At 49.7% G+C, this 27,187-nt stretch overlaps 2 protein-coding genes across 5 annotated transcripts in view; both read left to right on the forward strand.

Moving 5' to 3' along the window:
- Positions 1–1,619: 1,619 nt before the first annotated feature.
- Positions 1,620–5,976, forward strand: ITPRIPL1 (ITPRIP like 1). 3 transcript variants are annotated; one of them, XM_019659990.1, is made up of 3 exons: positions 1,620–1,891; positions 2,023–2,116; positions 2,920–5,976. In XM_019659990.1, the coding sequence occupies exon 3, from the start codon at positions 2,934–2,936 to the stop codon at positions 4,575–4,577; it is 1,644 nt and encodes a 547-aa protein (XP_019515535.1). In that variant the 5' UTR covers positions 1,620–1,891; positions 2,023–2,116; positions 2,920–2,933; the 3' UTR covers positions 4,578–5,976. The 3 variants fall into 3 exon arrangements, with proteins under 3 accessions (XP_019515535.1, XP_019515536.1, XP_019515537.1); XM_019659991.1 differs by having other exon boundaries at positions 2,965–5,976; XM_019659992.1 differs by having other exon boundaries at positions 1,741–1,872; positions 2,920–4,625.
- Positions 5,977–10,629: 4,653 nt separating this feature from the next.
- Positions 10,630–27,187, forward strand: part of NCAPH (non-SMC condensin I complex subunit H) — a 28,835-nt gene continuing 12,277 nt past the window's right edge. The window contains exons 1-10 of one of the 2 annotated variants that reach the window (XM_019659998.1): positions 10,630–10,711; positions 14,852–15,071; positions 15,222–15,312; positions 16,107–16,199; positions 16,525–16,663; positions 17,124–17,248; positions 20,941–21,130; positions 22,104–22,195; positions 22,871–23,076; positions 26,681–26,829. In XM_019659998.1, coding sequence (XP_019515543.1) covers positions 10,693–10,711; positions 14,852–15,071; positions 15,222–15,312; positions 16,107–16,199; positions 16,525–16,663; positions 17,124–17,248; positions 20,941–21,130; positions 22,104–22,195; positions 22,871–23,076; positions 26,681–26,829 — 1,324 coding nt within the window. In that variant the 5' untranslated portion in view covers positions 10,630–10,692. The remainder of the gene's footprint in view (positions 10,712–14,851; positions 15,072–15,221; positions 15,313–16,106; positions 16,200–16,524; positions 16,664–17,123; positions 17,249–20,940; positions 21,131–22,103; positions 22,196–22,870; positions 23,077–26,680; positions 26,830–27,187) is intronic. The other variant, XM_019659999.1, reaches the window with a different exon arrangement.

Here is a 27,187-nt window from a genome sequence, read left to right on the forward strand (position 1 = left end):
CTGCTCAGCTCGGGCTGGACTCGAACCGCTGTTGCTCAGAGCTCAAACTCTTGAGCGAGCTCTTAACCAACTGAGCCACTCGGCCGGCCCTAGCCTATATTGTACTTTTTAATGATAAAAATAAATTTGTTTTGAGGAAAAAACTACCATGTTTCCTTGCTAGACAAGGGTAAGTCCCACCACAGTGGAGTCCAATTGTTAAAACAAGTGACCACTGCTACAGTTTACTCACGTGTCATTTGTGTACTATCACCAATTAACGTGACAAGGCATTCCAATGACTTGATTTCCTATTAATTCCATTGACTAAGCCAACAATCACATCATGATGAAGAAGAAAAATCACCAAAAAACTAGGCTAACAAATGTCCACTATGAGGACTTTTTGTGATTGAAGTGTGATCTTTAAATGGATAGTTCTGTAGCTTGGGGTCTCTAATGCTGTATCACAACCCATTCATTTCTGTGCAGACCGTGAATTAATAAATGTCTTCTAACATGACAGTCACTTTTGAAACAAACCCTTACTTGACTGTGAACACACATCTTTAAACAAATGGCTTTACACATCACTGGTTTGCACGCTCTGAAATGTGTTTTCATCCTGACATTGTCATGTCGTAAATTTAAAAATAATTTCATCATCACTGCTTGAATGCACTGATGCTTGGTAACAGCCTGTGGTCTATTCTTTGTCATGGAAAGTTTATAAAGGGAAACTTTGGAACTTAGTCACTGTCACCCAGAACATAGACTTTCCCACTCTGATTAAGCCAATGGTTTTAGAAGTAAGGTCCATTGCCACCTGATAAGGAGGCCTGAAACTTCTGTCAGCGGGAGGACTTTAGTAAGCATCAGTCAAGAGATCAACATTTCCTTTTCTCCTTGGAAGGCTGACGCAGGACAGAAGGCTGGGGATTCTTCCTGATACTCAAGATCCTTTTCAGGAACCCCATTCTGCTGGTATTTCTTAATGTATTTTAAGGCTTGTCCCACCTCCACACTTTATATATAAAATTCTCTCTTCTACACCTCCCTTCATCAGCAGAGCTACCTAAGTTTAGGATTCTTATTCCTACATGGCTAGTGAGTGGTGAGCCAGGCCTCAAGCTAGGACTTTGGGTGCTGTGTGATCCTTTCCTGAGAGCCACTTTGATAGGAGCAGGGGTTGGGGAAAGCCGCCAAGAGTCTGGAGCGGGCTGGGATTGACACGCATTAAGGATGCCGACAACACACCCCATCTCCTGTATCTTGTTGCTCAGGGCCAGCCCAAAGTGGGAATGACGTTTCCCCAGTCAATTTTTGGTTATGCCACCATCACCTTCACACCTAAAAGCCCAGTACGTATATTCTCTATGGAACGGAGCTCAGTAAGCTGACGCCGGCACAGTAGTGGCCCCTGGCGCCACCATGGGGGGACCGAGCAGCTATGGCGTGAGCGCCCCTCAGCTGCGAATTTGGGGCTGCAGTCCCCGCGCTCAGCACACACTCGCCTGGGAGCCGGGCCGGGACAGAGGGCGCGCGTGCGCCACGAGGGTCACAGCAGCCCCAGGGCGGGCTCCCGCAGCGAGCTTGGCGGCCAGGGTGGGGCTGGGCGGTGCTGGGCGGGGCTTAGACGGCGGGAGTTGCTGTGCGCGGCTGGCGCCCTCGGAACCGCGCACGGCACGGTGGGGTCTCAGCCGCAGGCCGCGCACAGACGACCGGACACTCGGACAGACATGGTGACATGGTGTGCTCCCCGGGCGACGGGACCGGGATCACTCCCGCGGGCGGACCCGGCGAGGAACCCGGAGTCCCCACGCCGTCGGGAAGCAGGCGGGGGCGGTCAGACCGTGCTGTCTCTTTAAGACCGTGTTCCTGCTGACACAGAAGGTGAGGAACCCGGCCCCAGGTACAGTGAAAACCCGGGAGAGGATGGGCGGATGAGACTTCAGATTTCTGGGCGTGGTATTTGGGGAAGTTATGAATGAGGGGACACCCTGCTTTGAGCCAAAGCCCCCAGTACCTTGTACATTTTAACAGCTCTCCAGTGAGCCTGAGCAAGGCCAAGTTCCAAAGGGAGGAGAGGCCCCCGCCTGGCGTCAGCACCTACTCGGCTTAGTCCTTCATGATCTCGGTAAGCCCAGCAGCTTGTGAACTAGTGGGGTGAATGCAGGAAGCTTCAGAGCCTTGTGGTGGATGGGGAGGCAGAGGAACAGATTACTGCCGGCTGTCAGGTGGCCTTGGACTTCACAAGTTTCCTGGGCTGAGAGGTGCAGGTGTGCCTGCCCAGGGGCCCCACCCATGGATGGGGCATCTGGCAGCCCCTTTAGAACCCTCAGGGAGCACAGCTGCAAGCAGTGGAGAGATGGCTGGGGCACTGTGCTTCCCTGGTGTTCATGGGGTTGGCTCACTGGGCAGGAGGGAGGAGGAGAGGCTGAGTAGTCTGATGACACTGGGTGAGCAGAATGAGAATTGTGAAGTCACAGACTGAGTGGGATGCTACAGGTGGGGCCCAGGGCTGACTGCCTGGCAAGAAGGAAGGTATTGGCTCAGGCAAACCTGTGGAACGGAGCCTCTGGGATCAGCAGGGCACACCTGGTGCCCAGCGTGGACTAATGAGTTGGGTGAGGCCACCCGACCACAACGGCTCCCCTCTCCATCCTACATAGGAATCAAATCAGTCCCATGTCCACTCAACCATGTGGAAGGAAAGCAGTAGAAAGACTGAGTGGCATATCCTGCTTCCCCCTTTTCTCCCAGACCTTCTCCCGGGCAGACCACCCTGGCTCTCTCTGTCCAACCCCAGCTCTTTGAGCTTTCTGTTCATCCTGAGTAGTTGACTTCCTGGATTTGGGGTTCCAGGGCTCTGGGGAATATGCAGTGGAGAGTACATGAGTCCCAAAGATCACCACTGACTCCCACCCCCTGCTTCTCCAGATGCAGAGGCCTCCATGGCTGTGATAAGCCTTCTGTTCTTGGCAGTGATGTATGTTGTTCACCACCCCTTGATGGTCAGTGACCGGATGGACCTGGACACGCTAGCCAGAAGTCGGCAGCTGGAGAAGCGGATGAGCGAGGAGATGCGCCAGTTAGAGATAGAGTTTGAACAGCGAAAGCGAGCATCTGAGCAGAAACAGAAGGCAGAGAACCTGTGGAGAGGAGATGCGTCCAGCGACCAGTTAGTGCTGGGGAGGAAGGACATGGGGTGGCCGTTCCAGGCAGAGGGCCAGGAGGGGCCGCTGGGCTGGCTGCTGGGAAACCTGTGGAATGCTGGCCTCTTTTGTGTTTTTCTCATCTTCGAGCTCCTGCGACAGAACATGCAGCATGAGCCGGCCTTTGATTCCAGCAGTGAGGAGGAAGAGGAGGAAGTCCAGATGGTGCCTGTCACCTCCTACAACTGGCTTACTGACTTCCCTTCGCAGGAGGCACTGGACTCCTTCTACAAATGTGACATCCAGAATGCCATCCGTGACCTGCCCTGCACCTGTGAGTTCGTGGAGAGCTTTGTGGATGACCTCCTTGAGGCCTGCCGGGTGCTCAGCCGCCGGGAGGCTCACCCACAGCTGGAGGACTGCCTGGGCATCGGGGCTGCCTTTGAGAAATGGGGAACCCTCCATGAGACCCAGAAATTTGATATCCTGGTGCCCATTGTCCCGCCCCGGGGCGCGATGTTTGTGCTAGAGATGAGGGACCCGGCCCTAGGCAGCCGCTGTGGTAGTGTGTTGGTGGAGTCGGAATGCGTGTGCAAGCGCGAGAAGCTTCTGGGGGATGTGCTGTGTCTGGTGCACCACCACAGGGATCACTCGGCCCTCTTGGGCAAGTGCAACAGCTCAATCAAGGCAGCCCTCTGCACTGGCTCGCACCTGGATGTGTGCAAGGCTATACAGTGGTTCCGGAACATGGTAGGCAATGCCTGGGCCCTCGTGGCCCACAAGTATGATTTTCAGCTCAGCCTCCCACCGTCCACCACCTCCTGCGAGCTCCGGCTGGACTACCGCTCAGGTCGCTTCCTCTTAATCCGCTTGGTCCTGGGGGTGCAACGGGAAGACACCTTGGTCTACCTGGTGAGTCAGGCCCCTGACCAGGAGCAGCTCACCAGTGTGGACTGGCCCGAGTCCTTTGCAGCCTGTGAGCACTTGTTTCTGAAGCTGGTAGGGCGTTTCGCTCCAGAAAACAGCTGTCACCTTAAGTGTCTCCAGATCATTTTAAGTGTTCGGGACCTCCGGAGCTTACCCCAGGGAGCATCCCATCCCATCCTCACCTCTTACCACTTCAAAACAGCCCTCATGCACCTGCTGCTGCGGCTGCCCCTCACAGACTGGCAGCATGACATGCTCTCCCAGCGGCTCCAGGATATCCTCTGGTTCTTGGGCCATGGCCTCCAGCAAAGGTCCCTCCATCATTTCCTCATTGGTAACAGCTTCCTGCCCCTGACCATCCCGATCCCTAAGACGTTTCGGAATGCCACGCCTGTCAACCTCTTCCAACACCTGGTACTGAACCCCATGGCACACTCACAGGCCGTGGGAGAGTTCCACAACCTCCTGACCCAAGTGAAAGCTCTGCCCTGTGGCCCAGGGGCCGGGGCATATTAATATGAAGGCCATTAAAAAGGGAGAGAAGTATTTCTATTACTTCGGGCTGCAAAGGATTTTATTTTTCAGACACATCGGTGGTGTATGTGACCTTCACCTTGCGAGTTGGGGCTGTGATAGATTATGACACTTTAAGGCATGTGTGAAGTGGTCACGAAGATGGATGGGGTCCAGCCTGTGGGTCCTAGTCGAGGGTGGGTCTTCTGAGGTTTTCTCCTGACAGCTTTCATCATGACCCACAGAGAGCCCAGGGAAACGGATGTTATGGGAGGATCTTGCTGCTAAAGAGTCGAGAACCCAAGGGGCCTGTGAAGTTGTTTTGTATGTATCAACACTGGAAGTGAAAGAGAACCAGATGACACCTCCATCCCATCTCATTCCTTCTTGTATTTTAGGACCTAATTTTTCAGACCTTCACTATTTGAAGATGGAACTAAGATGTTCATTTTCCATTTTCTTAATTCAGCCCAATTTTCATATGACAGTACAGCTGTTTTTATGCATCTGGAAAAAATTCCAATAACACCCAAATAATTTATTAGCATTGATTCACAAATGTTAAGTCAGTAGTGACCCGTTCCATAATCGAGATAACATATCTGCTAAAACTAGCCAACATCTGATGACCTTCTCTGAGTCTGGAAGCAACATTATAAAACCCTTAACAAGGACGATTTGGTGGGGGGGGCTCTGAGATGAGCAATTGTTGTTTCTGGGGGAAGCCACTTGTTAAATGGAAAGAAGGTTTAGCTACCTTGCGTAGCTGCGCTTCTTCTCAGTCTGGTAATGCCTTTGTATTCTCTTTTCAAAGATGACAGAGGGATTATTTGAACTATGTTTGCGGTTTTGCAAGGCGAGGTTATCACAATCGGGACCACTGGCAGGGCTGGACAGGAAGGGACTGCAAAGCAGTCCAGCGCGAGCAAAGTCGTGATTTGGAGGCGTGGTTGGTGTGTTTTTCCATTGTTTAAAACCCTGGGCATCCTGAGGAGTGTTAAGAAATGTGACTACAGTTGTGGGTGTGGTTGTTTGGGAAATCCAATGCTGTTCCTACCTCACATGCCAGGAAGATCTGCTGGCCCTACATTTAACTTGACCTCAGCGGGGGTTAGATGCTGGCCTTATGGGCTTTGGTTGGAGAATCCACACCCTCCCCCCAGCAAAAATAAATTACAAGTGTCTGAGAAGCTGATGCCAGTCATTATAGGGGCTTCCAATGCACAGTAGCTCCCATGTTGTCTGCTGGTTTCTGCCGATGCTGCTTTCAAGTTTAGATGCAATGATTGTTGGTTCTATGCTGGTGGGATTTCGGTGTTTTATAAACATTCATATGCTTTTTGTTTAGAAAAAATTTGCTGTTGTTTTCGTTCTAAATCAATAAAAGAGGCTCATTTCTGTATCGGTTAGAACCTGTGCATGAACACCCAGCAGAACAGTATTCTCACATACCTGTTCCCCCACATCATCCTGAGTTGGCTCCATCCAGCAGTCTGGTGTTTCTCAGTGTACCTTGAACCAGTATGCCTTGTGCTTTCCCAGTGGCCTGGCCAGTAGCCAGGAAAGACTAGTTCAGAATGTTTAGGAACGTCTAAGTTATTCATTTTCATGGTGCCCAAGCCAAAATGTCAGCCACATTAAAAGATCTTAGTGGCAGGCCAGCCGAGTGGCGCATTGGTTAACAGCCTAGCTTGGGATGCCAGCTCTGAGCAGCAGGACCCGGGTTCGGATCCCACATGAGGGCCAGTGACACTGCCCTCTACAGCTAAGATGGTGAACAACAGCTCAACCTGGAGCTGGGCTGCCGTGAGTCACTGGCGATGGCGTAGGCTGCAGCTCCTGCTGCAGTGGGCTGCGGTGAGCTACCATGAGTGGCTGGCAGCCAGTGTGAGCGGCCGACCAGAGGCCGGCGACCAATCTGCCTCACCCAGGAAGAGCGCAATGATAATACCAACATGGGCCAGTGAAGCCACGTCCTCCACAACTAGACTGAAGAACAAAAGGACAGCAACTTGTCTGTTCCCCTCCCCCAATTCCCCAGCACTGTTCCCCTCCCCTAATTCCCCAATAAAATCTTTAAAAAAAAAAAGATCTTAGTGGCTACATACAACATGCATAAGTTCTAGAGGGCATAAGTCTTTCGGGTAGAAAGAAGGTGATATGTTTTAGTGCTGTTGGGTTTCTAATCTAAGGGGCAAGAAAGAAAACAAGGTGACAAGCGGGAAGAAGACTACAAAGGAAACAGCACAGCTAGGGTGGGGCAGTGGGTGTAAGAAAGAGTATAGAAAAAACAAGCAGTAATGGGAAGAACAGAGCTGTAGTGCTCTGGGAATACTCTTACAATGAAAGGGGAAATTTCCAGGTATTAGGAACTTGAGCTTTATTCTAAGACAAAAACTGGCTGGCACCCAGGATAGAACAGCAGTTAGGGGAATGGAAATGCTAGTGTTTGTTGAGCATTGTCAAGGGTCCAGACTGATCTAAATGCTTCACATCTGGTAACTCATTTAATCCTCACACTAGAACCCCATGAAGTGGGTGCTTTGTCTTCTCCATTTTACCTAAGAGGAAACTGAAGCACAGAAAGGGTACACAGTTTTCCCAAGGTCACACAGGAAACAGCAGAGGCTGGAAGAAAGCACCTGGCCAGCACCGTCTTGGAACTCAAATAAGATGTAGGGCTTAAAGTGCTTTGAAAAGCAAAGGCACTGTGTTAATTTTAACATAAAGGGCGGTATGTTGTTTGGAAATTCCAGAAGACAGAAATCGTTGGTTCTTAGCCCAGTCTTAGGAGGTCATGAATTTCATATCATGTACAAAATTAAAGGCATTTGCTCAGAGGCCAAAATGAATGTAAAGCCATTTCAACTATGTGCGCCTTGAGCCCCAATGACTAAATAATTTATATCACAAACTACACTGTGACATAAGCCAGCTGCAGGCTGGAAGGTCAGGGCAAATTTGAAGCCAAAAATTGCTTGTTCAGGTAACCAACTTATAACACCATTGTCCCTCACCTAAGCTAAGGCTGTTTGCCTTCATTTGGGGAAGTAGAACCTTAGTGAGGAGTGAAATGAGGAAGGGGATGACCCCCAGCACCACTTTTCTGCAGACAAGGAGTGAAGGAGGGGCCCCACTACTTTATTTTTGTAGACAGAGGAATTGAGTTTTGCACACCACTCATTCAGTCTTTTGGCACCCTCCTAATCCTAACCTCTCAAAACAAAAGAGGGCATTCAGAGCTGGACGTGAATGACCTGCCTGCACCTGGTGGGCCTGGCCCGTGAGACAGAGACAGAGACGCAGGAGGTGGAGCTGGCCCTCCCTGCATGCAGAGCCCCATGCAGTCAGCTCAGGAGGCTCCATCATAACCGTAGAATAGCCTCATGCCTCTCCGAGTGGTCATGTAGTTGCCTTCCTCTGCCAGGAGTTCCAAGCCAGTACTTCAGAGACTCCTGATTCCATGCCACCCACTACCCTCCCAACCCCCACCACTCTTGGTTGGCGCAGACATGGAATCCAGGGGCTAGCTCTTCTCTCTCAAATGCACGAAGCACAGAGGGCACAAGTGAGATGACAGTGACCCTAGTATACACTGAGCCCATGTACTCACGGGAGTGTACTACCTAATCCCTCATAAAGCCCAGCAAAAGGGGCTATTCTCATCACTGTTTCATAAATGGGGGAGAAAATGAGGCCCAGGGAAGTTAAGCTTCTCAGTCCAGGACTTAAACTTGTCTTCCAATGTTACTCATTCAGTACACATTTACATGCTTGCTGTGTCCAGAGGGCTAACACCAGGCCATGGGAAAACAGTGATGAGCAGATATGGCTTCATCCTTATGGAGTTGATAGTCTGTGAGGAGATAGACATGAAATAGTCACCCCAGCAGATGTAAAATTGTACAGGTGACAAGTTCTAAAGCCTCCAGCACAGACATTTGAGTGTATCAGGGAAGGCCTCCCTGAGGAGGTGATGTGAACCAACTGGGTGAAGATGGGGGTGAAGAGGATCCTACTCATATGTGGAGAACATAGCATCTGTAGAGTTCCTGTGCTGGACATGGGTGTGGTGAGGACGTGTTAACAGAGGCCCAAGTGACTAGAGGGCAGAGAGCAAGGGAGGCTTGGTACAAGATGAGGCTAGAGAGGCTGCAGGGGTGGGACTCTGCAGGGCCTTGTAAATCACTTTGGAAATTCCCAGAGCAGTGGAACTTTTGAATGGTTTTAGACTCTAGGGAGGAAGTATCAAGTCAGATTTGTACTTAGCAACCATCACCCTGGGCCCAAAGAGCATGGGGTTAGAGCTGGTGTGGGGCAGCTGCCGACCAGCAAGAAGGTGCTGTGGATGAAAAGGAGAGATGCAGGATGGAAGAGATTTTTAGGAAGTGAAAGGAACCAAAATTTTGCCACCCTGAAGCTATTTTTTTGGATATTGATTTTAAGCTGTTTATTAAGAAATAAGACTCAGAGAGAACCTTTGCCCCTTCTCCCCCCTTTCCTGCCCAAGAGATTCAGACAGAAACACCTGCTTTATGAAGGGAGCCTGGGCTCAGTCACCTTAAGAATCTTCACCCCAGCATTAGTCAGAAAGACTCCAAGCCTGTTAGCTTGTTACCCTCCATGTCTCATTGTTTCTGGGTTGCCTAGCAAGAATTTTCCTGCCATGTTATGTTCCACTCTTCCTCAACCCTGTAAGTTGCACTTTCTCACTTCTGAAATCTAATACCCCTTCCCCCACCTTCTCCTTTGTCTAAAATGTCTTACATACGCAATTTTGCCTCACTGTCTTTGGAATTGTCATGTTTATGTGAATTTTCTGTGTGCATGTATTAAAATTTTGATTTTCCCGTTAATCTGCCTCTGTTAATTTGCTAGCCCAGCTAGAACTTAGAAGGTAAGGGGGAAAGGACTACTTTTTTTAGCCCCCAAAGAAGTAAAAAGACTCAACAGTGGATTGTGTGTGGAGAATGAGGGAGAGGAAGGCATCCAGGATGGCTGATTTGGGTTTCTGGGTGGCTGGTAGCATTCACTGACATGAACACAGTGACCATTTTCTTTCCTCTATCCCACACCGCCTTACACTAAAGATTTGAAGGTGGTCAGTGGGAGAACAAATTCGTGCAAAAACCAAATAGGCTTAAAGAGTGGTTTTTAATAAGGGTAGTAGTACTTTTTTGGTTGCCAAAATGACTGAGGGGCAGTGGTGACATTTAGTGGGCCAACAGTGCCAGGGATGCTGGAGCAGTCCTCCATAGAGGGCAGGAGTCCCACCTGTCAGGAATGTTTCACCCTGAATGTCAAGAGCACCCTTGAGAAGAAACACTGTATAAAATGCCAGATGTGTCTTGTAAGAAATTACAGGTTGTTTTAGGGATACGTGGAGGAATTGTCCTGGCCTTTTCTCCCGTAATACAATTCTTGGGATCAGATGAAGCGGAACGAAGGGATAGGCGACAGACATTGCGCCTGCCTCACTTCCGACCTTAACCGTTGCTTTTTCGAAGGGGGGCGGGGGTGGAGGGTGGAGGGGGGGTTGTGTGTGTGTTTGTGTGTGTGTGTAGATCCAGGAAGCTTTTCGCAAGAACCTGAATAAAACGATGGCCTTCAGTTAAAAAATGTACGTTGAACGTTTTGCATCTGTCCTCCCCTGCCTGGAACGCTCATTGCGGGGTCGGCTCCGTCAGCTCAGTCCCACATCCGTCCCTCACCTTTGTGTTAACGTCACAGCACAGGGAAATTAACCTCGTTTCCTGGTAATCTGCCTTCCCCCATCATTAAGTACATACCGTAAAAGCAGAGCCCTCACCCGCCCTGCTCTACGCTGGGCCCCCAGAGCCCAGTTCCACGTTTAGCACTCGAAAGGATGGAATTCGATACTATTCTCGGGGAGGGCACGGACACCCACCAGTCCACCAGAGGGCCCGAGTCCCCAGCTGTCACTTCCGGGTGTCTCCCCTCCGGTGTTACCGCCAGAGCCACTTTTCGCGCGGAGGAGCGGGCGGTTTGCGCAGGCGCGCCCCCGGCCCCGCCTACATGTGACGTCAGCGCGGCCGTTACGGCGCTCCGGCGTCTCGGCGCGCGTTTTAAAACCAGTTTCGGAGAGGCTGCGGGTAAGATGGGACCTCCCTGCCCAGGTGAGTCGGGGCGAGCGGAGACGCGGCGGGAAGGGCCGGGACGGGGCGGGGGTCCCGCTGGCGGGGCCGGCGGGCGGGCCTGAGCGGGAAGTGAGGTGTTCTCGGCTTTGTCGTTGGCCTTGCTCTCCGCCGGCCGAGGGAGGCTGGCGCGGGGGGAGGGGAGGGCCTCTGTTCGTGGGCGTAGGTGGGAAACCGTTTCCCCTAGGTTCCTCCACCGTGCCCCTAGTCTTCTGCATTAAAAAGGTGGTTTTCCTGGAAGGCATGTTTTAGTCCAGGGCCATCGAAGCGTTGTGGTTGCCGCTGTATGTTCAAAACGCAAGCGTTTATTTTTACATTCTTTCAACAAGTATTGAGGGTTCCCTTTGGGCCAAACCCTCTGTCAGATGTAGAGATTATAGTAAAGAATGAAACAGGTAAGATCCAAGTCTATTGGAGTTTGTATTCTAGTTGGGAAAATAGACAATAAATAAGCGAAATAATTTACAGATGAGCCCGAGTGCTGCGATTTGATTGAAACGTCCTCATCGCTGTCTTCCCAACCATAGCACAGTGGGGCCCCTTTAGGTTAAGGGTTCACTTAAGATTTTAGCAGAGACTGGAGAATGTGTTCCAGACAGAGGAGCAGGTGCAAAAAAAGGGCAAGCAGGAATGAGCCTGGCATAGGCTAGTTCAGAACATTGTGACTAAACAGTGAGCGAGGTCGCTCAAGTGGGCAGGGCCTTTGTAGGTCTCCGTAAGATGTTTGGGAATTTAGAGTTGCATTTTGGACATGGTAAATGACCTACCAGAGAGACAGGTGAAGGGATCGAAAAACACTTGGGTAAGAGTTTGCCACTCAGAGGAGTGGCCCCTGGACTGAGAAATAAATTTGGACGTCGTCATTATAGGGCGTAAAACCATGCAACAGCTGAGAACACTAGGAAAGGCCTGTAGAGAAAGCACTCAGAACCAACATTTAGAAGCTGGATAGAAGGAAAAGCTGGAGGAACTCAGAAGAGAGTTCCTCTAGTATAGGAGCCAAGAGTGTTTCAAGAAGCTGGGGGTTGTCAACTGTTTCAAGTGCTGCTGAATCTCCAGAGAGGTGAGGCCTGAAAAGTAGCCACCGGGTTTGGTAACATGGAAGTTGTGGGTGGTCAGACAGTTTTCATAAGGTAGTGGGGGATGGGAGCCAGACCAGAGGGAGCTGCAAATGAGGAGGTGAGGAAGTAGATACAGAAAGTGTTTTGGAGCTCAGCAATGATCTGTGGAATGAACAGATGCATGATGTCAAAGGCAGTGAGACAAATCAGAAAAAGAACATTCCAAGGATTGAAGCTTGCCTCTGATGGCCGACTGGAGTCTTTGTCTTAGACAAGCTCCTCCTGCAGTGCTTCCTGTTTCTTCTGCTAAGGTCTCTTCTGCCAAGGTCCAGCCCCCTTCCTTACCTTGCAGCGTCCGCATCCACATACATAGTCACAAGTTCCCTTGATTCAGTCTCTAAAAGTGTCTCTTGCTTCCTTCCTTTCTACTTTTACTTTCTTTTTCTTTTGCTTATTTTGACCTCAGCTGAGAGATATGTTAATGATATTCTTCAGCTTGTAGGAAGCTATCAGGGGAACGTGAAGTTCTTATATTGTTTTAATTCTTTTATCCCTGTTCACTCCTTTTTCTTTCCTGTCAGATGGGCAACCGTTTAATGTTATTGTGGCTCACTATTTTTAATGTATTTTTATAAAATATGTTATATTGTGCATACGTATTTTTTTCCATATCACTAGTTCTGAACCAGCTGAGATACACATTCTTATTCTCGTATGGAGGATGAAGAAGTGAATGCTTAGGCCGTGTACTTGCTTAAAATGTCTCCAGCTAATAAGTGATGGATCTGGGGTTTGAAGACAAGCCTTCCGATTCTTAAATCTGGAAACATTCCCCAAAAGTCTTTTGGTGTCCTCATCTCTCTCTTCCCAGCCATAATAAGCCATTGCACTCAACTACCATAGTCACACCCCAGACCTTGTCATTGTCAATAGCTGCACCATTCTGTCATCTCAGTGTCATCTCAATTTTATGACCCCACTTCTCAACACCACTTTTGTCTTTCCGGCTCACTCCGTTTTGTTCCCCGACTCCAGCAGTCTTTTGATCCAGCAGACCTGTACTCTTCTTTTCACTGCCCCTCACCTCATGACCTTGTTCCCCTCCTTGCTTAGCTTATATGCTGTGGTCCGTCAATGTAATCCCTCCCTTTCATATACCCGCAACTCCCTGCCCTCTTCTTGCTTCCTTACACTTGACAAACTCTCAACCCTGGTTAATTCCAACTCCGCCTACATTGCCCAGCGCACCCAATAGTCAAGAGGACCCTAAGGCTGCCCAGCAGTCATGCCATATTCCCTAGATCACCCACTCTCCCTCTATAGATGACTATTTCATACCCTCCTTTCTCTCCTGAAATCTGCCCAGCCCTCACCCTTAGATGTGGAGCTTGGGGTTTCTATTTACTTCCTATTTTCCTAAGAAAAGAAAAACAATCAAAAGAGAACATCCACAGTCCACCATCCGCCGCTGCTTCCCCCCTGCACCTGGGCCTGTGTTCTCCTTTTGCTGTGGATGGGCTCTACTCTCAGCAGAGGAACCCCTTTACCTGCTTGAGTACATTGTTCAGCAACTTTCACCCTTCTGCAGGATCTCTGAGTTATGGCCCCCCCCCAAAAAAATGTCTGGAACTTGTGAATGTTATCTCATGGTAAAAGGGGCTTTGCAGGTGCGATTAAGGTTCTTGAGATGGGGAGATTATCCTGGATTATCTGGATGGGCCCAATGTCATCACAGTGGTCCTTTTCAAGGGAGGCAGGAGGGTCAAAGTCAGAGATGCGATGACAGAAACAAGAAGGTGGAGTGATGGGAGGAAGGAACTACAGCCAAGGAATGTGGGTGGCCTCTGGAAGCTGGATAAAAAAAGGCAAAGAAACAGATTCTTCCCGAAAGCCTCTAGGACGAATGCAACCCTGCTGACGCCTTGATTTTAGACTTGACTCCAGAACTGCAAAAGAATACATTGGTGTCATTTCAAACCACTTAGTTTGTGCTAATTTGTTATAGCAGTAGTAAGAAACTAATACAATCTCTTTGCTTCATTCTTTCTATCAAGCTGGGTTTTTTTCTATCTTAAAATTACTTTCCTTCCTTCCTTTCTTCCTTCCTTCCTTCCTTCCTTCCTTCCTTCCTTCCTTCCTTCCTTCCTTCCTTCCTTCCTTCCTTTCTTTCTTTCTTTCCAGGGATTGGCTGAAAGTTCAAAGATTGGTTTTGGTTTTGGTTTGTATGACTCTGGTGTCTTTTAATCATGAAGAGTACCTCTTTTTTTTTTTTGGGGGGGACTTTTTGAAGAGACTAAGCCAGTTGTTTTGTAAATTGTACCACATTTTACAGTTTTTGTCTGTTTCCTCCTGATATCATTTAACTTGTCCCTCTAGCCTCTGTATTTCTTATAAACTGGAAGTTAGAGCTAAAGTCTTAGTTAAGTTTAGGTTAAACCTCTGTGGCAAAAATATTTTATGGGTGATGTTGTGAGTTTCATATTTTGTCCCATCAAGAGATGAGTCAGTTTCAAGTTGTCTCATTTTTAGAGAGGCTACATTTATTTGATTGCTTGGTTAACGTGGTAACTGCTAGATCTTTTGTTGTAAAAACCATTTTTCCCTTTGCAGTTAGCAAGTCATCTATGGGTGATTTTTGGCACATCCTACTTATTTTACACATTTGTGTTGTTTATTCTCTTAGGACCTAGGCTGTCTGGCTTGATAACCCATACCTCCCCCTTATCTTGGCGTCTTGTCTGTCTCGCCTGGGAATCTGGTCATATGTGTCTATTGTTCTGTTAGTGTGTCTTCCCCACCTTTATATCCCAATAGTGCTTTAGGTTCACAATAGTGGGTGTTTGTCCAGATGGGCAAGGAAGCATCAGATACCCATCACCCCCAAGAAACCCAAAATATAGATGTTGATCCCATATACCATTAGACTTGGAAATGAGGTTGGTGGGAAACATGAGGTGAACTTCTACCCGGAGCCCCCTCTAGATCCAGGAAACGTTCTCTCAAAGGTTCTTGAGCAAGTGTTTTGTTCCATCACTGACCACAGTGCATGACTCTTCTTCAGAGACCCGTGGACACCCCCACAGTGCCCCCTCACCATCCAAGCGGGTGTTCTCGATGCCCCCGCCCAGGAAGGCCCCTCTTAACACTCCCAGCACCCCGGCTCTTGAGGACTTCCCTCAGAATGATGATGAAAAGGAGCGTCTGCAGCGGAGGCGCTCCCGGGCCTTGGACCTGCAGTTCAGCACGGATTCGCCCCGCCTGCTGGCCTCCCCATCCAGCCGGTGAGTGTGTTCTGAGTCGGCCCTGTGTCCTGATGTGGGGCACCTGGGTCTGGCATCTGCGCACTACCTCAGGGATTCTGGGGCTTGAATTTGAAAAATTACAGGGTCATGGATCCTTGCCAGAGTGTCTTGTTCTTATTTTTCATTTAGGAGTGTTGACCTTTCAGCTACGATTCCTAAATTTACAAACACACAGATTACAGAGCATTACTCCACCTGTATCAAACTATCCACTGAAAATGTGAGTATTTGCTGGCTTATCCACAAGGATTCTGCAACTTAAGCACAGGGAAATCTAGCCATCTTGCTTCTGTAGAGAATGCATGATTGATGAGAACTGTGTGCTTTTATTCTCCAGACTCTTGGTAATGCTGGTGTTGTCAGTAGGTTTCACTGTTTCCTATAGACCTTGGATGTGCCTTCTGACGGGTTGCCTGCCAGCTGCAGTGTATCAGCGTGGAGTTAATACCATGTGTTTTACAGCAGATAGTAAGAAATAGTAGGGTTGTGCAGCTGATTGTGAGTTTGATTGATTTATTTTTAAGATTTTATTGGGGAATTGGGGAAGGGAACAGCGTTGGGGAATCAGGGAAGGGGAACAGACAAGTTGCTGACCTTTGGTTGTGATTGTGAGTTTTAGAGGTAGCTTGGGTTAGAATCCTGTCTCTGCCACTTACAAGCCGTGTGGCCTTGGCAAGTCACCCAACCCCTCTATGCAGGGTCCTCGGTCAAATGAGAATAAAAACCGTACCTGCCTCATAGTTATTCTGAGGGTGACGGGATCCCTCTGTGTTCAGTGCTTAGGGTGGGTCCTGCACACAGCACACAGGAACGTGTTCTTCCTGTCACTCTCTAGGCCTTGAGAATGAGGGACACACATGGGTTTAGCTATGTCCCTATGTGTTTATGGGAATTGCTATCTGTGGTGAGATGTAGGCGATCCTGTTTAAAAATGTAGCTTCCTCTACCAGGCTAGCATCACTTACATAAGCCTGGGCTATAAATAACAACCTTTCTGCAATTCTCTTTTTCCAGAAAATCACCACCAAGAATGCGTTTGGCTTGCACTTGATTGATTTCATGTCAGAGATTCTTAAACAGAAAGACACCGAACTGACCAACTTTAAAGTAAGAAGGATGCCCACATTCACCTGCATCTGAATTAATAATGATTATTTTTGATACTTAACATAGCACAGTCACTGAAACCTACAAGTTCACGAGCACCTTCCTTGGTTAGGATGTTTTACTAGCTATGTTACCTTCTTTCCTAAACTGATGAAATGTAGAGAAGCTACCTCCTGCTATGTTCTGTCTGCTCCCTATCAGTCTTAGGGGACTCTGTCATTTTCTTCTTAAGGGCAGGTAAATATTTAGGAAGCATGCTGCGGTTTGCTTGTTGAGCAGTTCCTTTTCGAGCACTGCCTGAGTCCAGCTCTGCATGTCTGACCAGGTGGCTGCGGGCACCCTGGACGCCAGCACCAAGATCTATGCTGTGCGCGTGGATGCCGTCCACGCTGATGTGTACAGAGTCCTTGGGGGACTGGGCAAGGACGCGCCTGCTCCAGAAGTGGAAGAGAGCCACAGTGCAGGTACATGGGTGGGGATCTGGACTTAAGTAAGGGCTCTCTAAAGGGCACAACAGGTCATTATTTGAGTAATATACTGGATTGAAGTCACAGGAAGTAATTACCTCATTCTGGTAAAGACATGGACATTTTCAGTTTGGCTGTGAGAAGATTCTCAAACACGGGTTGTTTTTCTCTGAAAAATAGAAGGTCCTTAGATAAGTTTTTAGATTATATTTAGGCCGGATTGAGTAAATACCACCAACTAGGGAGCTCCCGCCCTGGTGGTCTTTGGAAAGTGACAGTGTTAGAAGCCAGGGGCTTAATGGAGTGCTTTGGTTTCTCCAGCAGCTTCGGGGCAGAGGTGCCTGTTGCTGTGAGACTAAGTTACAGTCACTCTTTAGAATTCTGAGGAACTTGAATTAGTAAGTTCAGCTGCCCTCCAAAGCGATCCTCACAGCATGCGGCCTTACTCCTTCTTTAGACGGAAGTGCAGCTGATCCGGAAACAACCAAAAAGGCTCCAAAGCCAAGGAAGAAGCACTCGCACAGAACCATTGAGCAGAACGTGAGTGCCCTGAACGTCTGCGAGGCCGATCAGAAGTGTGAGGTGAGCACGCAGTGCAGTCTCTGATTCATTCGGGACTCCCTGCCCCCCCCGTGCATCATCAAGGGAGTGCAACCTTCAGCTGTCTCTACAGCATCATCCTCCAGCCTGGCAGTGAAGGCTGCAGGGGGCAAGTCCCTGCTTACCCTCAACGTTTCCGAATGACTAAGTAGAAAGAGATGGTCAGTTACCAAGAAATCTGGTTGATTACATTTGTTTTCTCTGCTACACGCAGCACTGGTGGTGATAGCTAACGTCGTGTACTTCCTGGGACGCTGTGTTGCCCTGAGCTTGTGGTCCATGTTAGCTCACTTAACCCTCACAGCATCCTTGTTACATTTCATGGAGAAGTGATTGAGGTGCAGGGTTGTTGAGTAACATGCCCAAGGTGACACTTGTCAGTAAGCCAGGATCTGACGCATGCTGAGTGGTCTGGCTTTTGGCTCCAGACTCCTTGCTCCAAGCAGCCGTATAATCTGGTACATCCTAAGGACTCTGCTTAAGGGAATGGTGCCAGAAGCCTCATTTATAACTAGCACAGTTAATTTGAAGCTAACAGGTATTGCCTCAGATTTAAAAAAAATTCTTGCTGTTAAAAGACAATTATCTCCATGAACACGTGTATATATTACCTTTGCACTCTTCTGGGAGTATATTCATAAGAAAATTCTAAGACGGAATTCCCACTGCCCTCAGAAAGGTACTCATTTACTCTCCCACTAACAGTGGACTAGGTTACTTCTTTCTCCCACCTCCACAGCATAGGTAAGTGGTAATTACAGTTACGAGACTGTGCTTGATTACCAGAGGAATGAGTATGTGGGGTGCCCCAGTCTTAAGAGTTCAGAAAGCTGAAGAAGAAACATCCAGTAGGTAGGAGGAGAGTGATGTCCCAGTGAGAGTTTTGGGGAAGAGGGCGTGATCAGCCACATTAAACGTGGCAGCCTGAGGCCACAGGTGAGCTTGGAGGGGGCCTTGAGGAGCAGAAACTCAGACCTCCAAGGAAGGGGTGCCGCTTGGCTGAGCTGGTGTTCGTGAGTTTGGAGGAGGAGCTCGTGGGCCCAGGACCCAGACCTGAGGAGGGCATGCTGATTAGGGCTGGTGTCTGAGGCACATGGTGAGGCTGGTTCTGTGAATGTGAGAAAAAGCACACATTGAATTCAGCTACTGCTGCAGGTAGGACCTGTCACATCCCCAGTGAGGAAGCAGTGCTGAGCGACACAGGAACAGGAAACCTACAGAAGCAGGTCCCTTCTCATCCAGCAGTCTCCTCTAGTGCTCCCTATTGGTGGAGCCCGACACAGAGCTGCGGGCCGAGCTGAAATGTGGCCCTGACCCAGCATCGCAGGGTAGAAGGCGGGTTTGGAGCTGAGAGGCAGTAGCTTAATGACGGGCAGAGAGGCGAAGTGTCATAATCTCGACTCTCCAAAAGGTTCTGGTGGGGGTGGGGAGGGGATGGGGCGGGATAGAGAACACAGATATGCACAGTTTACCCATTGGGGGATCTAGGTAAAAGTTACACAGGTTCATCCTACTATTTCAACATTCTTGTAGGTTTGAAATTTTTGATAATAAATGGGGGAGACAGATGGGAAGAGATTGAGTGTAGGCTGTTGTTTAGAAGAGGCTTGCTATGAATTGGAGCAGAGTCATGGGATGGCAGATGGAGGTGAAGTGAGGTGTAGAGGTTTCGTTTGATATTTTTTTAAATGAGAATTACCAGCATGTTTGCTTGTTGAGGGTGATAGCCTAGTGGAGAAGGAGTTATTGACAATGCAGAAAGTGGAGAAATGGTAGCGTGGCGACCTTGAGCATGTGAGGATGGGACGGAGCGCTGCTCCTTGTAAGCCTGGGGCTGTTGGGCTGTGGCCTGCTCACAGCAAGTGAACTCAGCTGTCTTGAAGACACACCAAGTACCCCAGTGCTGAGAGTTTTGTGTGCTCAGTCTCCTGCCGTAAACTCACAGTAGCCAAAGGTACAGACGATGAAAACGCGGGAGGGATCATCCCAGACTCAGAATTTGAAGTCAGCCGTTCCCTGGAGATGGTGTGGAGAGTAGAGAGCAATTCTCGGTGGGTGTCTGACTGGCAGGAGCACTGTGTGCACTCACCTGTAGGGGACCCCACTCTCCACTGTGTGCTCAGTTTATGGAAGGGGTGCTCTGGACCTTGAAGGAAGGGGAGCTATGTGTTGGCTGGACGGTGCCAGGAAGGGGATTGTGGCAGGGGTATCAGCACAGTCACGGAACATTCTGGGTCTTTGGGGGAGCTGGACAGTGTACCGGTTGGGCTGGAGCCGAGGACTTATTCATGAGGCTGAAACGACCCTGGGCCTCCTGCGGCCTGCCGCCCACCAAGGCCTGGTTCTTTCCCTTGCTGTGGACCCTTGTTTTAGAAGGTTCATCTACCCAAACTATACAGCCAGCGTAATTCATTTTCCCATGAAATTACTCAAAAATGTCAATCAGATCTAATTTACCTGACATTATGCTCACACTGGCATGATATAACTTAGACAAAAGTGAGGAAAGTTATCTTAGTGGTTTCAGGTTTACTGTGTATCATTGTACTGCTTCTGCGTGCAGCCTCTTTGAAATACTGAGTTTCAAAAGCCCTCTGGGGGGTGGGGCTGGCTGGGACCCATTGCTCTGGTTAGCACTTGAGAAAGTGAATGGAGTAACAGGACTGGATTTTGCAGGATAGGAAACAGGAGAAACCAGAGATGGGGTTAACTCAGGCGAGGGTTGTGTTGGTAGCAGTCGGGATGGGAAGAAAGGGATAAAGGGCAAAACCCAGCAGGCTGTGTGACTGACTGGGCGAGGAGGCAGAACACGGAGGGACGTGTGCTGCTCTGGGCTGGGACACAAGACAGGTTATGGAGGCGAGAGGAGACTCGCTCTGGGAGGTCAGGCCCAGGGTTCAGAGAGCCACGTATGTTGTCGTATCCAAAACCCCTCGCTATAGTAGCCAGTCCTGAGCCATCAGGAAGACCTGTGAACCCCGTACCCAACATATTCCTGTCCCAGGGCCACCTGTAGTGTCCCAGGTGGCTTCCACCCTCTTGCCACACATGCATGTGCTTTGCCGCATCCCCATTCTTACACCCTGTGCCCTGTTCTGCCTTTGGGCTTGGTGTCATGTGGCTGTGTCCCTCCTGCTCCTTGACCCAGCCAACTAGCCTGGCTGACTCTACCTGTCCTTTGCCTGGATCTCTTGGTTGTGTTCTTCCAAATCTTTGACAATATTTCCAGTCCGAGGAATAATGGGATCTTGTGGACAGACATCTCACAGGCTTTTTAAGTCAGCAGAACTTGCTATGATAGCATTCCACTAGAGATAGCCGTTCAAGAATGGTGACTTGTTGGGCCGTCCGAGTGGCTCAGTTGGTTAAGAGCTCACTCAAGAATGGTGACTTGTGGGAAGAGGCCAGCAGAAGGTTACCATCCACTTTCAACAAACAGATGGACGTGTTATAAGCTTGTTGACCACTGTGTTCTTGAGCAGTATACATTTATCCATCTGACCACATAGAGCCTTTCTTTTGAACTGGCATATACTAGGATCGGCTTTTAACTGATCAGTTAGAAAGTGCCCCCTTTGATCGTGTGCAGCCGTGATGAGCAGGCCCAGTGAGTGAGATTTCATGTTTCCTTTGGTTTCATCCCATAACCCTGGGTTCCCTGTGTTTGTGCTCAGATTGACCCCATGTTTCAGAAGACGGCAGCCTCATTCGATGAGTGTAGCACAGCAGGGGTGTTCCTCTCCACCCTCCACTGCCAGGACTACAGAAGTGAGCTGCTTTTTCCTTCCGATGCCCAGGCCCTCCCCACTGGAGGGCCTTCTGAGATGCAGGACCTGGGTCGGGTAGAAATGACAGATTTGAAAGGTAGGTCCACACAGTGCCTTTCACCAGAATGTGTCAGCCATCGGAGATGTTTCCTGTAGCCGTGGACTTTAGAAAGCCCAATGTGCTCTTGTGTTGCTTATGTAAATGACCCGGAAGGTTTTTCTGGGGTGCCAAATTGGGCATCCTTTTGGGAGAAGCTGACCTCCCCACTTTGTGCAGCATGAGGCCTGACACATGGTCACTAGTGCTCCCTGCTCCTAGTCTGAGTATGCCCATCCCTCAGGTGTCCCATTAGCAGCCAGCCGCCCACTCACCTATTGGAGCCATCAGCTAACCCCGGAGTGTCAGAGTTTGGACTTGGGAAAGGGACTTTGACAGGCTTGTTGAGCTAGACAGGCTTCATATTTGTCACCAATTCGGGAGGTCCTATGGGAAAGCGGGCATTGTGGACTGCTCACAGACCCCAGGCAAGGATTTTAACCCCCTCCCATTCTCCCCTCCATGCCCCCAGTTGTGACAGGCACAGATTGGGGGGAGAGGGGCAGACACGAGGATACGACAGCCGTACCTGTGTGTAACCATTTCTGTGTGTTGCATGAAATCGACCCCCACTCTACAGGGCTGGGCAGAGGTTACAGTGCTTTGTCCTTTTTCAGGCTCCTCTTAGATTTGCTAAGTAAGACAAGCTGTTTTCCAAGTGTATGTGCTCAGCTGGGGCTAACCCTATGAGGCAGGTCATCTGTAGCTACTTTAGGACTGGTCACATGGCATGATGGGCTGTGCACTCAGCTCACTTTAAGGAAGGGCTTCGATCTCCTGTCTCCAGCGCAGGCCCAGAGCGCCTCTCAGTCATGTGTTGTGCTTCGGGTTCCTGCCCTTGTGTTGTACAGATTGCTGAAGCAGCGTGGAGCCCGCCTCCAGCACATCTACCCCCCGGAGGACCGGGGGGTGACGGCACCTCCCGCGCCACGTGCTCCCTCCTACTCTAACCTTCTGCTCTCCCGTCCTCCAGCGCCCCTGCAGCAGTGTGCGGAAGACCGTCAGATCTGCCCTTCCCTGGCCGGCTTCCAGTTCACTAAATGGGACAGTGAAACCCATAATGAGGTATGGTCAATGTGTGGACATCTGAGGGTTCTGGGCATTTCTCCAGCACCTTGTGGTTTCAGTGAGCCCATCTGAGATTAGTTCTGCCCAGTGAGAACCAAAACTGTGGCATCGTTTTTATTCAGCCACGAGTACAGAAAATATTTCCTTTGGCACTTCTGTCGGGACTAAACCCTGGGGGCAGCGAGAAGGAGTGGGGACCGGTGGACAGCTCAGTGCCTCCCTCGGGTGAGGGGCCCTGCCAGTCCTGAGGCACACACTTTACCACATTTACTCTTGAACGTGGTTATCCCGGTGGCCGCTGGTCCCTTGGGTGCTGTCAAGTTCAAGGAATTTCCTGCAATCTGAGGTTGAGTCCCTTGGCACAGAGTTTCCTGAAAAATTGTCTCTGTGTATTTTTAGCATGGCCCCTTTAGCCTACTACTGTAGCTTCCAAAATAATGGTCTTCACAGACAACTATTTTCTCTAAACATGTAGCTAATGGATGCGAGTTTCTGTTTCATGTTTTACAAAATGTGCCCAAGGCTGGTACAGCCCCACCGTGTGCCCCAGTGTAACCGTCCTTGGTGCTTTTCTGTCGTGAGAACATTGGCTCCCGGGAGGGGGAGGAGGCACGTCCAGCCGTGACCAGGGTGGTCATGGGAACACCAACAACCCTCTCCTTGTCCCCCCAGTCTGTATCAGCCCTGGTAGACAAGTTCAAGAAGAATGACCAGGTATTTGACATCAATGCTGAGGTAGAGGACAGTGATGGCGGGGACTTCCCTGACGGGCCCCTGGAGGACGACTTCGATGCCAACGACGAACCTGACCGCACAGCCTCTGGGGATCACACAGAGCTCAGGAGCTGGAGGGAGCCCAGCCGCGGCCAGAGCTGCCAGTAAGGCTCTGAGGCCATGGGAACATCCCAGACCTCCTGCTGGGATAGTCTTGTTTCTTCTCTGATTGGCTGGGCTGCTGTGCGGGTCATCCACACAGGCTAAGCTATCTGATTCATGATGGAATCACACCTGCCTTTGAATGTTGCTCAGCCACTTACTGATTATAAGAGTGATGTTGCAGGCGTTTGTAAGAAAGAGCTAAGTAGGTAGACAAGAGCTGGGAAGTAGCTATTCCGTCAGAGGCTCTCGGCCCCACTCGCATGCGGTAGCGTGGAGCGTTCTCCTGTTGCACACGCAGCACTTGCTCCGGCCTCTGGCTAAGTCACTCCATATTGTTACAGACAGAAACAGGCTGATGTGCTGCTTACTGAACAAAACGTGGCCTCTGCCTGAAGGGTCAGGCAAAGCGGGGCTGGATAGTGTTGAGTCACCAGGTAGACAGACCAGGGCCTTGCAAAGCAGGGGAGACTCAATCAGCATATACCACTGGGCATGTGGGGTGGGAGGAGAGGTAGTACAATTGGTCTGTAGGCATTTAAAGTTTTCATGACTCTAGTAACTATCTAAGAAAATCAGAACTTTGTTTTCTGTACGTAATAGATATTATTTAAATGTTGGATATGATTTGGAAGCGGGATCCCACCTGCCACAGTGCCGAGGGCCTCTAAAGGCCTTGAGTGGGCCTGGGTGTAGAACAGGTCCTCTGATAACGCCTGTGCCTCTAAGAGCAACTTTGCAAGATTGGGGTTGGGGCCAGCCAAGCTGGTTGAGTGGGTAAAACCTCAGAAACCATCCAGTGTAAATTCCCACCGAGGTGAGAATCCCTTTAAAAGCGTTGCTTTATGTCTCCATGCTGAGACTGCTGTCTTGAGCTCAGTTTGATTGCTCACATGGGAGGTGATTCAACTGAATATGTGCCCTCAAATCAGAGTGGAGGTCGAGGGACTCCTTTGGGCACCTGCAGGCCCTCCAGCACCCTCCGACCCCCGTTTGTGCTATTGACAGACCTGTGATTTTGTTCCTATTCCCATCCTGTCTTCTGAGAAGTAAGAAATGGTGGCAGGCAGCTTGATGGGACATTTTCAAGTGTCAGAAGAGCTGTTACTCTTCCTAAACAATGAGGTGACATTTGAGGAAGTGATGGTAGCAAAGTCACTTTCATTTTGTTAGGATCGTAGATGATTATTTTGAGCAAGTCTCTTCATTTCTCTCCCCACCTCCACACAGAACAAAATCTCCATTTTACTTTTTTTTTTAATTAACTAATTTATTTATTTTAGCTGAGCCATCCTGCCACCTGTTAGCAGCTCAGTGGCAGCTCAGCTCAGGCCAGGAATCGAACTGGCGACCCTGTTGCTCAGAGCTCGCACTCTTGAGCAAGCTCTTAACCAATTGAGCCACTCGGCTGGCCTTAGAACAAAATCTTAGACTCCATCCTGCTGAATGCCTTAGGGGTGGGGGCTTAGGATCTTGTCTAGGATCCTGTTAATCTTGAAGCCCCCTTCCCTTGGCATGGTGCTAGCCTTTTCCTCATTAGGTGTTTGAGCTAAACTGGACCTGACCCTACCATGGAAGCAATGAGCTGTAGGGCAAGTGGCTTCACCCTCTGGGTTTTTTGTTTTCTCATCCTTAAAAAAAAGGGTTTTCAGCCCTGGTGCACAGGACAGTCACCCAGGGAGATCGGAGACTTGATGACAATTGTAATATCTGATATTTACTGAGCTCCTCATTGTCCTGCTGGGTGCCTTACCTGTGTTATCTCACCTAATTTAGGTAGTATATAAAATGTAATTACTTAAACCTCATAACAATCCTATAATTAGGTCCTGTTTGCCCCATGTTACAGATGTGGAAACAGGCTCAGAGAGGCTAAGAGGTCCTGGCCGCATGTAATGAGTGAGCTGCGGATGGCAGGCTCCACCCAGAGTACTTAGCTGACAGTGTGCGAGGCCAGCCACTGTATTACCATTTCCCTAATCTCCTTGGGTGACGGTCCTGTGCACAGGGCTGAAAACCCTGCACCGTACTGACAGGTCTTCAAGCGTTGCTCTAGTTCAGGGTGGGGTGGGGATGGTGCTAGATTGTAAATACCCGTGTGTGTGGGATGCCTGTATTACTGGTCCCTGGATGGCAGCAGCAGTGTATAAAGGAGCTCTGTGTGCCTATGTTAGCAAGGTCACACCTGAGGAAGCGCTCGATGTCCACACAGCTCAGAGCTTGCCCCACCTGGTCTGTGCTGCAGGCGTGCCCATGTGAGGCATTCTGCTGTGGGGCCAGCTGGAGGAGACCTGTAACCCGCAGGCACTAGTGACAGAACGGGTGCTAAACTGAAGGGGGGCAGGAAGAAGAAAGAGTTCCTCCAGGGGATTGGAGGGGTGGGCCTTGAAAGGGGTAGGCCGTGGTTAGGCTAGTTGTTGAGTGGGGACCTGTAGTGTCTGCCACACAGCACCGTATTGAAAGAATTATTAAATGACTGCATTCAAGCCTCCAGGGCCTCATCCAGCGGTGGCCCACTGACGAGCTTGTTATAGCTTTGCCTGTCAGTTCCTAATTCCCAGCCCAGCCACCAAAACTAACGGAACACCCGTGAGCATTGAGTGGGGCTGCTGCCGAAGCCATCTCCTCCCTCTGGGATTTGCAGGGCAGTGCAGTGTCACTTAATAACAGACTGGGTATCCTGCAGACTAGAGATGAGAATTTTTTAGTATATTTTAATTTTTTAAATTAATTTTTAGTTACACAATAAATATACAGATACAGTTTCCTGGTTTTAAAAAAGATTCTTTCTGTAGATACAGGCAAAGTCCCCTTTGAAGGTTTTTTAGCTTACTCCATCAGGCTTTTGTACCGGGGATTTCCATGGGCCTTCTGCAGGCCCCTTGTTACCCTCCCTTTAGAGGGCAGTAGAGCAGCTCACAACCCAGGAGGAAGCTATCTCAGGCTCTGGTGGGTCTCAGGAAGGGTGAAAATCCGACTCGGACTGCCACACTGGACTGGCGAGTGAGACACCTTACACAGCGAAGGGTGAAGCTAGGTGGCTTTACAGATAGATTGTGAGGGGCCCCGACATCTGGGGACATAAGACAGCATAACGTCTTCACTTTTAGGGAACTATTGTACAACAGAGTTGCTGGAGCCCTCCTGTGGAAGGGTGGTGAGGAAAAGAGGTGAGCACCAGCCTTTGTGGGGAAGACCGAGTCCGGGCTGCAGGGCACATTGGCTCCCAGCTCTGGCAGTTTACTCGCTGTGTCGTCTCATGTAAAACAGCCTTTCTCCCTCTGTTTTCTTGTCTCTCAAGTGGGTAAACTTGCTTTTACGAAGCATTTTGAAATATCCAAAGTACTTGTGTAGATACGATCATATTGTTATCAAATCAAGAGAAACAAAGCATCTCTGTTTGACTTCAAACAAAATGAAGTCAAAGCTTGAGGGTTGTTGATGACGAAGCATTTGTACTGGTCTTTCTCAGAAATATTGCTTGTTGTGAAGAAGCAGGTAGGTGGTCTTCAGCTGCATCACATGCTGCTTACATGTAAATGCATGCTGGTGCGTATCAACATGGACATGGTTGTACATGTAAAAACGTGCCTTCATGTGTTACAGGGAAGAGATGATCCCTCTCGGAGATGGAGACATCAGGACCATGTGCCCCCTTCTCTCCATGAAGCCTGGAGAATATTCCTATTTCAGCCCCCGCACCATGTCTCTGTGGGCAGGGCCCGAGCACTGGCGCTTCAGACCCCGACACAAGCGTATGTACTTCCGGGTGGTACCCCTTAGGAAGAGAGTGCGGGTGAGCAGCTGGCAGGTCAGCCAAGGACGGGAAGTGCTAGTTGCTATCTGTTGCAGCCCCTGGTCAGAAGCACACAGACGAGCCAGCCTCCCAGGTGGACAGTCAGCTGGCCTGGCCTGGGATGAAGGCTCAGATAAGGATGAGTCCTCTGAGTGGGAAGAGCCCCGAGAGCTCATGGCTTGGCCCTGCCCCCTAGTGTCCACATGACTTCACACAGTGGCCATAGGTGGGAATGACCAGCGGGCTCTAGGGGCCCACATGAGGCAGTCCCCAGTGGGACTCTGGAGGGGGTTGTGCCAGCATCCTGTGTTTTGTAG

This window comes from Hipposideros armiger, unplaced genomic scaffold, assembly GCF_001890085.2.
Source record: "Hipposideros armiger isolate ML-2016 unplaced genomic scaffold, ASM189008v1 scaffold_310, whole genome shotgun sequence".
Classification (NCBI taxonomy): Eukaryota; Metazoa; Chordata; class Mammalia; order Chiroptera; family Hipposideridae; genus Hipposideros; species Hipposideros armiger.

Bases quoted from the DNA above. Each gene is read 5' to 3' on its own strand.
- ITPRIPL1 (XM_019659990.1), top strand. From the start codon at position 2,934: ATGGCTGTGATAAGCCTTCTGTTCTTGGCAGTGATGTATGTTGTTCAC.